At 50.4% G+C, this 13,916-nt stretch overlaps 2 protein-coding genes across 5 annotated transcripts in view; one reads left to right on the forward strand and one right to left on the reverse strand.

The window, feature by feature from the left end:
- Window positions 1-1,503, reverse strand: part of ACOX3 (acyl-CoA oxidase 3, pristanoyl) — a 17,047-nt gene extending 15,544 nt beyond the window's left edge. Inside the window, exon 1 of one of the 2 annotated variants that reach the window (XM_083367870.1) lies at window positions 1,221-1,503. In XM_083367870.1, coding sequence (XP_083223996.1) covers window positions 1,221-1,242 — 22 coding nt within the window. In that variant the 5' untranslated portion in view covers window positions 1,243-1,503. Of the gene's footprint in view, window positions 1-616; window positions 795-1,220 lie in introns of those variants that run through there. The other variant, XM_083367869.1, reaches the window with a different exon arrangement.
- TRMT44 (tRNA methyltransferase 44 homolog) lies at window positions 841-13,361 on the forward strand. Of its 3 annotated transcripts, XM_083367871.1 has the most exons (11): window positions 846-1,176; window positions 1,960-2,077; window positions 3,231-3,447; window positions 5,624-5,692; window positions 7,455-7,562; window positions 8,620-8,691; window positions 9,155-9,255; window positions 10,328-10,511; window positions 10,836-11,229; window positions 11,676-11,792; window positions 12,961-13,355. In XM_083367871.1, the coding sequence occupies exons 1-11, from the start codon at window positions 861-863 to the stop codon at window positions 13,194-13,196; spliced, it is 1,932 nt and encodes a 643-aa protein (XP_083223997.1). In that variant the 5' UTR covers window positions 846-860; the 3' UTR covers window positions 13,197-13,355. The 3 variants fall into 3 exon arrangements, with proteins under 3 accessions (XP_083223998.1, XP_083223999.1, XP_083223997.1); XM_083367872.1 differs by lacking the exon at window positions 3,231-3,447 and having other exon boundaries at window positions 841-1,176; window positions 1,960-2,021; window positions 12,961-13,356; XM_083367873.1 differs by lacking the exons at window positions 9,155-9,255; window positions 10,328-10,511 and having other exon boundaries at window positions 841-1,176; window positions 12,961-13,361.
- The last annotated feature ends 555 nt before the right edge of the window (window positions 13,362-13,916 follow it).

The raw sequence follows: 13,916 nt of genomic DNA on the forward strand, positions 1-13,916 counted from the left end.
TTCACTGAACGACCGGGTTATTAACTGAACACCCGCAGCAATTCACTTAGCCACATTGGCGAGAAAGGTCTCCCTGCCAACCGGGGACCCCCATCCCTGCCAGGACCGGGGGTGGGTGGGGGGAAAGGGGGTTTGGTCTGGCCCAGCGACGAGGAGGGTCCCCGATTTGGTCACGAAGCGTCTCCTGGGAAAACTCGATTAACGAAGGTCTCACTCAACCACGGAAACGCCGGGTTCAATTGCGGTCGTAAGGCGAGGACCACCCGTACGCGGCCTCGGAAGAGACCCGGGGCTTCCCCGGGCGCAGAAAGAGGCTCCCGGTCGCCCCTGGCGGCAGAAGGAGCAGCTGCCGACGCCCCGCCCGGGAGGGAGCCGGGACGAGGAGGCGCCAGCCGGTCTGGCGGAGCGGCGGCTGCGGGAGCCTCGCCCTCCCGGGCAGGGGGCGAGTCCGGGGGCCGCCCGCGGGGCTGCCCTTTCGAGCGGCCCCCACCCCCGCACACCCCTTGCGGGGCCAGAGGGGGGGTCCCCGCTCGGACTCTTCGCCCGCTCCCGAGTAGCCCCCCCGCCGCCCCCCCTGCGCTTCCCAGAGACGGAGCCCCCCCTCCGCCCGCCGCACCTGCAGAAAGGCCGCCGCGAGCCGAGCCTTCCCTCCGCGGCCTCTGGGAGCTCGGACAGACGACCTCGCGGGCGCCCTCTGGCCTCTACAGCAAAACAAGCGGGGCGGGGACTGCGGGCTGCGCGGAGGCGGCCTTCGCGAAGCGGCCGGGACGGTCCCGGCCCGGCCGCCGTCCCTTCCGGCTCCGGCCGCCCGGCGAGCTCCACCGCGCAGGCGCCGGCGGCACAGACCCGGAAGCGGGGCGATGGAGGCGGCGGGCCAGGCGGCGCTGCGGGACCCCGCGGGGCGCTTGCCCGGCGGCTTCTGGGCGGCGGCCGGCGTGTGGCTGGAGCGGCCGCAGGTGGCCAACAAGCGGCTGAGCGGCGCCTGCGCGGAGCCGCCCCTCCGCCTGCCCCGAACGGGCGGCGTGCCGGAGGCGGCGGAGCGCGCCTGGCGGTCCTTCTGCGCAGGCGCGGGGGCCGCGGCGCTGGGGCTGGAGGGGCCGCCGGAGCTGGTGCTGCGCCGGCTGCTGCCCCGCCGCCCGCCGCCCGCCGGCCCCGTCCCGGAGCTGGTGGTGCGAGGTGAGCGGCCGGCCTTGCGCTCCCTCCCTCCCTCCCCGCCTCACCTTCCCTCGCCTCGCCCGGCATGGCGGCGGCGGCGGCCTCCTGGAGGGACGCTGGGAGCTCTGCCTGCAGCCTCGCCGGCCGAGAGAGTGGAGGGGAGCGCGGCCGCCCGCCCGCCCGGGTGTGTTCCCCGGGGCCCGGGACGGGGCGGACCGACCCCCGTGGGCGGGAGGCTGGGCGGGCCGTGGGGGTAGGAAGGTGGGCCAGAGCAGAGGGAGCCGCCGCCGCCCTGCCCGCCTTTGCCTTTGCCTTTGCCTTTGCCTTTGCCTCTGGGGCGGCGGAGAGAATCTGGAAGGAATCCTCTGGAGGCCCCTAACCGCGCACTAGTGAGGGTCCCTAGTTGGGTCGCGAAACATCCGCAAGGAAAGGGGCTCAGAGCGCCTGGGAGTGGTTTCCCTTCCCCCCCTCTGGGGCGCCTTCTCCCTTCCTCGGCCTGGTCCGCGGCCCCCCCTCCTCTCCCCACCCCCTAGATCAGGCCTGTCAAACTGCCGCCTGTGGGCCAGATGCGCCAAGTCAAAACCGCGCCTGCCCCGCTGCCGGAAATGGGGGAAAAGTCGCAATACATCAGACGATGTCACGTGACGTGGCGAGTTTGACAGGCCTGCCCTGGATGGTTTGACCCTGCCAAGCGATACGCTCGGTAAATTGAATTCAGAGTTCTGCGTAACGTTCTTTTTATCGTTTTCTAAAAGATGCGTATTCTACAAAGAACAAAGCCACACAGTTTGCAACTCTTTACAGATGTCCTTAATGGGTCGGTGACCTTTCTGCCTTTGGAAGAGACCTGCGAAGGGCAATTCAAGGTGAAGGTTGGCAATATTTATCAGATTCGGCTCCGTCACATACGGGACGATGAATGGTGGGTGCTCAGAAGATGTTGCTGTCCTTGAATCCTTTTACCACAGTACAAGATGCGTTTAAGGGAGTGATCATTCTTTGCTTCTGTTTGCGTCGTTCAGCCTTGCCAGACTGTTTTATATACGGAATCTTTCTGCGTTAAGGTTTAAGTTTAGCAGGTTGCATCTGGTTTGGGAGTCACTGCCCTCAGTTTGGTAGTATTTGGTTTTTGGCACCACGGTCCACGTAAGTTGGACTTGGGAGTAATCTGCAACCAGTTTTTTCAGAGCAGAGGCGTTGCTGCTCTCTGTACCAGTGGAACCTTCTGGATACTCTTTGAGGGCCAACCCTATAAAGAGCTCATTGCAGTACTTCATTCTGGAAGCGACTGTGGGTAGGAACCGGCTCAGTTGGTACAGCAGAAGCAGGTGCGCAAAGGCCCTCTTAGCCATGACTGCCCCCTGCCCATTCAGCAGGAGTCATGAGTCTAGGACGGGTGGGAAACCTTGGCTCTTTTATGACTCGTGGACTTCAACTCCCAGAATTCCTGAGCCAGAAACCTCTCCCTTTCCCCTCAGTGTGGCTGGCTTAGGAATTCTGGGAGTTGAAGTCCACCAGTCATAAAAGAGACAAGGTTGCCTACCTCTGGTCTAGGAGGACTCCAAGATTGCACACCGGTCCTGTCTGCGAGAGTATAGTACCAAGGATGGCTTAGACCTGGTGTACCCCCAAAACCCGAGTCTTGCCAGGGTTCAGCTGTTGTTCCTGTCCCAGATCCTCATGGCTTTCCGACACCAAGATAAGACGTTCGTGGCTTAATTGCTTAGTTCACCAGGGTGGGATTACATAATTGGGTATTGTCAGCATCGTGAAGATCCCTCACCCTGTGGCAATGAACGAGCTTCTGGATCCTTCTAATTGGAAGAAGCAGGGAAGCTCACCTGTGCTGGTTGGTGCTGCTTTCTAAGGAGGCTGCAGGTGAGGGTGGGCTGCCAGCTGCGTTCCTCTCCCCAAACCAACTCTGCCTCCAATTCTTCCATTTGAGAAAATACCGTCCCATTTTGCTGCATCCTAGTTTAAACTAAAACAAGAATCTTGCTTGATTGGCCAGAGGCACAATTAAATTAGTGCTCTATTACGGATTGACACTGATCCTTAGTTTTGTTTGTTTGTAGGACTCTGTCGGTGCTCCTGAATCCAGAAAAATACGTTCCTGATGGAATCGTATATCCTAAAGCAACGTGGCTGGGAAGTGAATTGCTTTCTAAACTGGTTAAATGGTCTACGGAGATCACAAAAAATGAATTTAAGAGTACGCTGTCTCTAATTTCTGTAGCTAGATACAGCAAGGTTTATCAAGATTTAAAGGAAAAGTACAAAGAGATGGTCAAAGTAAGTAGATCTGGATGCTTTTTGCTTTGACATTTTTGAATGTAATGTACGTGCAGAAAAGTGTCTCTATCTTAAATGAAAAGCATAAATTTTGTTCTTAAACGCATAAGGAAATCCAATCAAGGAGGATGCTTGCACCTTGGGAACAGAAGATGTTTCTTGGGCAGTGTCTAGTCTTCCTCTGATTTCATGGGAAAGTCTGTGGAGAATTCAGACCTAAAGCCATGGAGGAAAGGAAGGGGGAAGCTGAAATCCAGTTGTGTCAGAGGAAAGCATGAATTATGATTGAAAAACGTGAGATCTGCATATATGTGTGAGAATTCGTCTCTGCCAGATGGAGAGGATGCCTGCCTGTGTTGGCCGTTAATCTTCTTGAAATGCAATATGGGCTAAAGCTGTGTCATAATTCTCGGAGCCACACCTGAGTTTGTGAAATCTGAGGGAATCTTGTTAACAACTTTCTGGGTTAGCAAATGTTAGGAAGCATTTATGAGCTGCAACTCACTTCATCAGGTCTATGGAGTAGCTAGATTGATGGAGAAATGTAATTACAGGTAATGTGTTAAAAACCTGTTGGGTTTGTTGAGACTTGCTGAGATTGCCTGAAATCTGTAAATTGTGAGAGCTCAGCAATCTCACTCAGTTGCACCGGGGAAGAGTTTGATTTTTCCCAAGGTGGCCGCTTTGAGCTCTGTTAAAGGAGGCTTCTAGAAGGTTGAAATGCTTTGCTGCTGCCTTATTTTGTCCGGATTTGAGACCTGATGCCAAACCTGTGTCCTATTGTACAACATTTGCCCCATTTGTACTCCGAGATACGTGAAATCTGGAGGAACTTTTTGCTGATGGATGCATCACTTTCAGAAGCAAAGCAGTGCCTAGTCTTGTGCATGGAGCTGTTGGTGTAAATGTGGGAGGAAAGCAGACTTTTGGGTTTGTTGCAGAATCTGCTTCCCAATCTAATGAGCTTCAGGTTGGGTGGTATGCTTGTTTATTTATCTGGTAAATTTATATAGCTGTCCCTCTAACACACGGGTGTCAAACTCATCACGTGTCGTGACGTATCGTGACCTTTTTTGCATTGACGGAGCTGGGATGGCTGCAGCCTCTGTATGATGCAACCGGCCCCGCAGGCCGGCAATTTGACACCCCTGCTCTAACACAGTATATGTGATTCTGGACACCAAAAAAAGAGTAAAACTAATAATGAAGGAACATGAGGGAAAGTAGTGAAACCATAAAACATAAATACTGCTAAGCTTGTAAGCCGCCCTGAGTCTTCGGAGAAGGGCGGGATATAAATGGAATTAAAATAAAAAAATAAATAAATTTCCAGGAGACCAAAGTCAGTTTCCCTAACAATATAACTGACTTTATAGTTAATCCCCCAGGCCTGAGGGCAAAGTCCTGTTTCCAGGCCCTTCCTGAAGACCGGCCGGGTTGGGAGCAGTCTGACCTTGGCGGAAGGATGGGCCAAAGAGCAGGCAAGCCTCTCCCGGCACCCGTCCGGGGTGAAGGGTCCGCGACGTGCTCTCCCTGCTGGGCAGGTGGGTGTGATTGGAGAGAGGGATCCCTCAGCCCAGCCTCATGCCAGGTCAGGCTTTAGAGTTCATTGCCAGCACTTTGAATTGAAGCCAGAAGGCAGCTGGTAACCAGCGTAACTCCTGGAGCAGAGGTGAAACGTGCCTTGATCTAGGTGCGCGTGTGACTGACCGGGCCACTTGCACTTTGTGCCAGCTGAAGGCTGAGGACAAAGTCACCCAGTTTTGGAGGGAAAGGAAGAAAATGGATAGTTAATGGTGTTTATCCCCAGCATAGTGGCTCCTCTTGAAAGTAACACTGGTCATCTTGACAGTATGCAGAAAATAACACCCTTGCCTCCGAAGCGATGTCTGAATGCACTTAGCCCATGCAAGTAAAAGGGCCTGGGTTGCTTTGGAGGGAGACGGGCCTTGTGCTAGGAACGTGGGTCCTGGGTGGGCTGTGTTGGCAGGGAGAGCCAACGTAAGGATTATCGCCATCTCTCTACGGAGGCTCCCCAACCCACTGTGGCGGCTGTTCTGTGTGGGCCTGAAGGTGCCCTAGGTAGGCATCTGCTGGAAATTTGAAATAACCTGTTATCTTGAATATAGTTAATCTATATTTATAGTTAATCACTTGAATCTTTATTTGCCTGCAGGTTTGGCCTGAAGTAACAGATCCTGAAAAGTTTGTATATGAGGATGTTGCTATAGCTACTTATCTACTGGTAGGTGGTGTTTAAAACTAATTAAAAGTTTACTCTGAAAGAATAAATTATTCTAAATTAATAACTTTCTTAAAATTCAGCTATAAAGAATAGATTTTTCTGAATGTGAAAGTTTGACACTTTAAATTGGATACACAAGATACATTTTGAGCACAATTCTGTTAATAATTTCAGTTAGGAGATTATTTGCTTACAAGGAGCGGCTGAGTGTTATGTGTGAGAATTTGGTTTACCTTATTTATTCTTCACGAAAAAGATGCAGAGTACCAACAGTAGTGTGGAGAGCCACAGAAGGGAAGGTTTCAAGATGGGTCATTTTCATGATCTCGTCTACCTTGAAGGACTGACTGTCAGGGGAGGCGTGAGTCCATCCTGCGTCTCTTTCAAGGCACCAGGAAGCTGTAGCTGTCTAAAATCCAAATGGTTCCTGCTCAGAGTTGATCTAACATCAAGGCCACGAACAGATACTGAATGCCATAATAAAGGCTCAGTGTGTGGGACCCTTTCAAAATAATTTGATCGGTAGATGGAGAGTTGGTTACAATAAGTTCTTCCAGAAAATCTGCTGGTTAATGTGATTTTGCATGTTGCATCCAAACAATAATGCAGGCTCAGTTGGAGAACTAGATTGCACGTATCTGGATGTAAAGCTAATGGACTTCAGGGTCAGCAAAAAAACAAAAACTAAACTTGCCTTTTAATAAAATACGTTGGCTAGAAAAGGGGCTGCCACACTCATGTTTTTTCCCCAACGTAAGATTAGCCCTACAATGTTTTCAAACTGTATTAAAGCAAATTATCGGTATGAAAGAGCTGTTGGTAAAAGTTTAAAATGACACAGAATCCAAAAGTCCCACTTGAATCTTGGACGTCTCCCACATCCAGGCTGCAAAAGCATAGATGGCCACTAGAGGCAGCAAAGAGAGAAGAAAATGGTCTCTTGCTCTCCAGCGGCCTCTAGAGGTTTTGCTGGCCGAGTAGGTACAGTTTTGCTCTTTGATTCCTCAGAATGCACCAGGTGGCAGCGCTTAGCACGTCTGGTTCAGAGACTGCCTGGACAGCTTCAATTTTCCAGGAAAGGGAGGCAAACTGAACGTGATGAAGTCATTTTAAAGGAACTCTGAAATGATTTCTTTGGTCCAGTGTTAGTTAAGGCTAGAAACCAGGAGCCTGTGAGTTCTAGCCCCTCCTTGGCCATGAAAGCTGGCTGGGTGTCTTTGGATCACTCACGCTTTCTCAGCCTGTGGCACCTCACAGAATTATTGTTGTGGGGAAAATATGAGCAGGGTTAGTTCTATTTGCTGCCTTCCGTTAGTTATAAAAATAATAAAAGTGGGATATTTATAATAAATAAATATAATAAATATATAATTTTTTTAAAAAAATTGAGTGTTACTAATAGTTAGGGAATTTCACGTTGGTGGCCATGAGTAAGTCCATCTCCGCTGGGGTTGTGAAGTGGCCTCTGTGTCTGCAGGTACTTGCATATCTCTAAATACCCTCCTGAGTGGCAAGGCAGAACTCAGGAAAGCTGCTCAGGATGGGGGGGGGGCAAAGCCTCAACCCCAGAGCTCAGCCCCTCCCCTCCCCCTCAGAGGTCCCACTGGGAGAGGGAGGGAAGGTGGGCTCATGCCCCAGGAGTCAGCCCCGACGTGGAATCTCCTGGGTCTCTGTGAATCCAGCTCGCCCTTTGATCATTCCCAATTGCTCCTTCACGCTGGCTGTTATCTGGGGTTTCTGAATGGCGATCCTGTCTTGCTAGATCCTTTGGGAAGACGAGAGAGCTCGGAGAGGCCTGGCCGAGAAGCAGTCTTTTGTGGACCTTGGCTGTGGAAATGGACTCCTAGTTCACATTTTAAGTAACGAGGGGGTAAGTCAGTTGCACAGGATTGATCCAACCACTTTTTCTCTCTCTCCCCCTCTAATAAGTTGGTCCCCCGCGGCTGATGCACCTGCCAGCCCTCCCCCCCCCAAACTGATGGCGATGGCGTTTCTCAACCTCGGCAACACATTCCGGGGGTGGGTGGGGGTGGGTGGAAGTCCACACATCGTAACATTGCCGAGGTTGAGAAACACTGAGGTAACTTCGGTGGGGAAGGGCTGTAGTTTAAGGTGCTGATCCTCACCCTTCAGTCTCTGGAAGTGCCTCCTCCCTCGCAGCCCCTCTTTCGAAAGGGCCGCCCACCCACCCAAGATCAGACTGAGCCCGCCCTTGTAACGTTTCAGAAAAGCCATAACAGACCTAGAAGGAGATCCGGGATCACTTAGATCCTCCACCCTGCCCTGGGAGGCCAGGTTTCATCCTTGGCAATTTAGCTTCTTCCTTAGTATGCTGTTGTGGTTTTGTATTATTGTTTCCTTTTATTATACTGCTGTTACATTTAACCCTTTTTAGCGTAGAAGGGAAAACAGGTTGTTCAGCGCTCTTGGAGTGAATTGAGAGGCCAGATACATTTTCTAAATAAATAAATAAGCCCCAGTAAGTAAGCATTTACTGTTTATTCGGCATTGAGTCTCCCAAGTAGAAACTTTTTTTTTGTTAGGAAGGGATAAAGTAAGAATCTTAGCTACAGATACACAAATAACAACACTCCAGCCACCTTGTAGCCAGTGCAGCTTTTTAACTGATTGACATGCAAGGGTAACATTTTAAAGCTCCATGCCCAAGCATTCTGGTTTTCCTTCTCCTTTTTCCCTTTGAACTGAACTCCTGAGGACTAGCTTGTTGTGTTTGATTTGGGCCCCTGTCTGTCCATCCAGGGAGCCCAAGGGTCGAGGCTGCTCCAGTCCCCAGGCCGCCTCCTGTGCCCAGAATGGCTTGTTTGTTTTTATCGGCTGTCAGAAGAAAAGAGAGGAATGTTTGCTTCACGTGTATGTTACGATCAAGGCCGCTTCGCTAACGGTGCTTCCTGTGTGAATTTTTCCAGCATTCGGGAAAAGGAATCGACGTCAGAAGAAGGAAAATATGGGACACGTACGGCCCAGAGACCCGCTTGGAGGTAGGGTGGAGATGTGGGTCTCTCTCACCCAGGGCTTCTGCCCCGATGGGCCCCTCTGCCATCGTGCTCTGCAAAATGACCTTAAGCTGAAATACAGGTCGTCCTCGACTTAACGACAGTTCGGTTAGTGACTGTTCAAAGTTACAAGGGCAGTGAAAAAAGTGACTTATGAACATTTTTCACACTGACGACCACTGCAGCATCCCCGTGGCCACGTGATCCAGATCCAGATGTTTGGGCAACTGGGTCGTATTTACGACGGTGGCAGTGTCCCCGGGTTCACGTGATCCCCTTTTGTGACATGGGCCAGAATTCACTTAAGAATTGTCTCGCTTAGGCACAAAGGATTTGGGCTCAATTGAGGTCATAAGTTGAGGACTACCTGTACTGATAGATTTCGATGGAAAAAGGCCGGCAAGCCTTTCCATATTTTATTAAGTTGTTTTCATCCTTTTTATTTTAGGAAAGTGCCATTAACCCAAACAACCTTTATCCAGATGTTGACTGGCTAATTGGGAACCACTCTGACGAGCTGACGCCCTGGATACCCGTAATGGCGGCCAGGTACCAGCTGGGTGGGCCTCTGAAAGCGGAGCGATCCGGGCCCTTCCGCAGCTCTTCTCCTTGGGAGCTGCCGCCTTGACCCAAGCAGTTCGAAACGGCAATACGTATATATACCATTGACATTAAAATCAAATGCATTTTAAGTTAGGCCAAGGAACATTTTTTGTATCTGAAGAAATGTATGTAGTGAAAGTGATACTAAGAATATCAGGAAATACTGAAAGAGGAAGTGAGGTATGAATGAAAGAAGGAGCTTAAGAAAGTTTTGATTCAGAGGAATAGAAACTGGAGGCCAGTCAGCATCTGAGCTCCTGCAGAGAGTGGGTAGAAAACGGACTGGCCAAAATTCTACATTAGTTGTGAGAAACCTCCAGAAAGTGGAAATCGGTGAAGGCAGCATGAATACTAAACTACTTCTAAAGCAGAATTTCCCAAATTTTCTCAGTTCGTAGCACTAAGTGTCTCTAATTTTTTCACAGGGTCCGTAGCGGTTCCCAAAGGGTGCACAGCAACCAGCACAGTAGCAGTGCCGCTCGTTAAGTCAGAGGTCCCCAACCTTTCTGGGTTTGTGCACCAGCGGGGGAGGGGAAAGGCGATGGTTCTGCGTGAGCGGCGGGCAAGCATGTGTGCTGGCGCAGCTCCGTTTGCACGAGTGGCGGGCATGCACGCTTGCCATGTGCAAATGGAGATGTGCACGCATGCGCACCCGTCCTTTCGGTGGCCTGGTACTGGGCCGTGGCCCAAGGGGTTGGGGACCCCTGTATTGAGTAGCAAAGTACTCAGAGGATGTGGCTCGCAGTACTTAGCAGTCGTGTTTAGTAGTGAGCGTTTGGAAGCCTCAGTCAGACTTATCCAACTGCAGACGTCCATTTTGAGCAGACAAGTTAATCTGGTATTTAGAAAGCTGTGAGATGTTGTTCACCTCGTAAAGTAGGAGCCTACTTGGCTTCTTCTCCCAGTGTCTCCCTTCCTCCCACACTCGGCTCCTGACAGCTCGACGGGCACGCCTCATCCCAAGTCCCTGGAGGCTTTGTGAGCAGCGCCTGACTCGGCCTTGTGCCCCTGCTTGCAGGTCGTCGTATTCTTGTCGCTATTTTCTGCTGCCTTGCTGCTTTTTTGACTTCTATGGGAAATACAACCGGAGGCGGAGTCAGAAGAGCCAATACAGGGAATATCTTGATTTCGTGACGGAAGTCGGGGCCATATGCGGCTTTAAAGTAGAAGAAGATTGCCTCAGAATTCCTTCCACTAAAAGGGTAACTTCTGGTTTCGTGGCTCTTTCTAGATTTTAACAGCCTTATTGTTGAGCCTCGACTGTGTGAGGGGAGTTTCCCAAAGCCTGAGCTGCACATCCCGCCTTCTTCAATTCTGAATTTTGATCACGTGATCATGGGGATGCTACATAAGTCACATTTTTCAGTGTTGTTGTAACTTTGGCTACTAAACGAACGGCTGTAAGTCGAGGAGAGCCTGTATTGCCTGTGAGGCTTCCGGAGCTGTTGGCGGCCCTGATAGGCCTTGCACGTAGATCCCGGAAGATCCCCTTGGGCTCTTAACCGCAGGAATCCTCTTTGTTTCAGGTCTGTCTAATTGGGACGTCCAGAACCTTCCCGGCAGCAGAAGGCCCTGCCCTTGCGGAGGAGAGGAGGCGCTACATCAGGAGGCGCCAGCCCCGCCAGCCCCGCCACCCGAGCTGGGCATCGGACCAAGGCTTTCCCTCGCACCCCCAGGAGGAGGGTCTTTCGGCCGCAGCAGAGGCCGCCAGTCAGCGGCTGTGCGAAGAGGCCTCTCGGGAGAGGGAGGGCAGGACCGCCTTGCCCTCTGGGTTTCTGCCTCGGGGCAAAGAAGAGGTCAGGAACTGCACCGCCCTCCCGCGTGCCTTCGTGGACCGGGTGGCCTTGCAGGTAGCCCATCTGCTGTTGGGGGAGACGGAAGGGAGCCTCCGCGGAGCCTCCAGCCCCTGGAACGGAGGAGGTGAGCCCTGCGCCTGAGGTCGGCGCCTGAAGGATTAGGCTCCGGAGGGTGATTTGAACGAGCAGGTCAAATTCGCCACACACTTAATAAGCAACAGACACCCTGAGCTTTTCAGCTGTTCTTCAGTGGCGGAAGCGTTTATATAGAACTCGAGCCTCACAAGTAACAAAAGAAGTCTGTGTCGATGATTGACATCATAAAAAGATTAAGGTTAATATCAGTCTGAAGGCTCGCAAAGCACAGTGTGGGATATAATCTTGAAAAAGGGGAAAAAGTGACCCTTTTGGTACAGCCTTTTTAAAAAATAAATAAAAACCTTTGGAGAAAGGAAGGGGGGGGAATAATACAGAGGGAGGGAGGGAGAGGTGAATAATCCAAAGGACATGGATTTCCAGAAGCCCCCGGAGAATTAACAGGTTTTTTTTTAACAATCTTGTTTTCTGTAGAGAGTCTTCCCTTGAGTGAAATTGCTGGACATTTAGACAAGGACACGCTGAAAACTCTGAAGAAGGAGTATGGGGGCCTACAGACCTTGCTTAGAAACAATTATCAGGTATTTAAAGGTAAGAATGTAGTTCCGTCTCTGTCCCTTTCTGGGCTGAGTTTTGGAGGCTTTTGGTGTGAGCCGTAGAAGAGTCTGTCTTCCTTTAGGCAACTACTCGTGGTGGGATTATCCTGGAAAGATCTCTAGATGTTTCCTCCAGGTCAAGGGTGGTGGGTGTCTAGAAGGAAGGGCCTTCTCCGTTGTGGAATTTCCTCTCCAGGTGATCTCCCCCCGGCACTCCCACGGAAGCTGCTTTGTTGCATCAGGTTAAGATTTCTTACTTTGCTAGTCATCCCATCATTTTACAGAGAGTTTCTGATGTCAAGTGTCTGCCTTGGGATTTATAGCGTATTTTAATGCAATTTATTGGTTGTATTCTTTACTCTCATTTTTAATGTTGTAATATCTTCTCAATGTTTTTTATTAGCAAAAGTAATCACCACACCATAAGTTTTGGAATTCAGAGAAAATTGTATCTGCAACTTTATTATTTTTAATATCAGCAAACTAGTTCTGTGTATCACTAGTTCTCAAATTTTAGGATCTGCTAAAATGATAAATGAATTATGTAATTCCCTATAATCTCATTGATGTATTGGTTGGGCAATAGCTAGGTAAAAATACTACTTTAAAGTTTAATCTGTACATCACTTGGATTCTCAAGCTGCCAAAATAAGGGAGAAAGTCCTGGACGGGCTGTCCTTACGATAGTTCAGGTATAAAGTGTAAAATATGCAATTCAATTAACGTTAAAATCGACAGAAGAGGAACGTGGAAAGAGACGCATTTTTGCCCTTTCAGTGCTGGGAAGGTGGGGCTCTTTGAGGGACTGGGGGTGGGAGAAGCGGGGAGATGGATGAACTTGCTCTACAGGTAGTCCTTGAGTTGCGTCCGAATTAAGTCGTTGAGTGAAGCATTTGTTCGGCACGCTTCCCACACACGACTGCCTTGGTCCAGCTCACGCAGTCCCGGCCCTCCCAGTCTTCTTGCAGTGGTTATTTCCCAAAGCTGACAAACACCCCAGCGCTCGAGTTAGCTTTCAGATCCATGGGGAAATTGGATTTCTGTGGGAGGAAGGACTGCGCTCTTCCTCTGGGCGCAGGCCTACTTCAGTAAGATTGGGGGAGGGGCAGGTGGGGTTTGTCTTTTGTCACTAATTGGCCTGTCCTCCTGATTCCTCCCCCCAGTCCACCGTGGGAGAGTTCGCATCCGCGACTGGAGACAAGAGGAGAGGCCCAGGAAGCAGACGGGAGCCCGTCTCCCTTCTGAAGCGACAAAAACCCGGCTGTGCTGGTTTGACCAGCATCACCCTCAAGGCTGCCCTCTGCCCTCTGCCTCCTGTTCCTATGCCCACGGGACCACCGAGCTGAACCAAAGACGAATCACGCCGGGCAATAAAGAGCCGCTACTTCAACTTTGCTAAATAAAAAGTCACAAACAGCCTCACGTGAGCGTGGCAGCTTCTATGTTTTATTCTGTTCCTAGGACAAAAGAAACAGCAGAACAAAAACGTTGACCAGCATTTGGGGTTGCTTAACTGAGTTATCTTCTTAATAATGGATATTCATTTGTGCATTAAAATGTCAGCCTGATGGCTAAGAGTGTATAGATTCCCCCTTTTACTAAAAGGTTCATTTCCCGGAACAGTTTTGGACCAAGTCAGTCCGTGGGGCTAAGTTGTGAGTCCTGGAGACCATTGTTTTCTTGCAGATGTTTCACGACCCAAACTAGGCGGGTGCACCGAAGATGTCACCTAGTTTGCGTCATGAAACGTCTGCAGGAAAACCCCCAAGCTCAGAGAGCACCAAGGAGCCTCAGGGTAGACTGTGTCTGGACTGTGACTTTTCTGATCAGTTTGGGCCATAGAGTAAGTTGGTTAGTTTATTGCTACAGCCACAGGTCATAAGTAACAGAACAGTAAGATTATGAAATAAAGTAATACGAAGAATGTGAATTTCACAGTTTCATTGCTTTATCACTTCTCTTGATACTTTTATTTCAGAGCAGGAACTCTAAAGCTTATGATTAAAGTAATATTGATGATCCTAATGGCTGGCATTTGTGCAGTTCAAAAATATGCATATTTATTTAAGAGTGTATTCATTTTTACTTGTAAGAAGTTAAAATGAGATAAAGCCAGAGC

Source organism: Vipera ursinii (assembly GCF_947247035.1).
Source record: "Vipera ursinii genome assembly, chromosome: 7".
Classification (NCBI taxonomy): domain Eukaryota; kingdom Metazoa; phylum Chordata; class Lepidosauria; order Squamata; family Viperidae; genus Vipera; species Vipera ursinii.

Excerpts from the sequence above, each read along its gene's own strand:
- TRMT44 (XM_083367871.1), top strand. The coding sequence starts at position 861 with ATGGAGGCGGCGGGCCAGGCGGCGCTGCGGGACCCCGCGGGGCGCTTG. Across the intron at positions 2,078-3,230 it reads CACATACGGGACGATGAATG|GACTCTGTCGGTGCTCCTGA; the intron begins GTGGGTGCTCAG and ends GTTTGTTTGTAG. Across the intron at positions 9,256-10,327 it reads ATACCCGTAATGGCGGCCAG|GTCGTCGTATTCTTGTCGCT; the intron begins GTACCAGCTGGG and ends CCCTGCTTGCAG.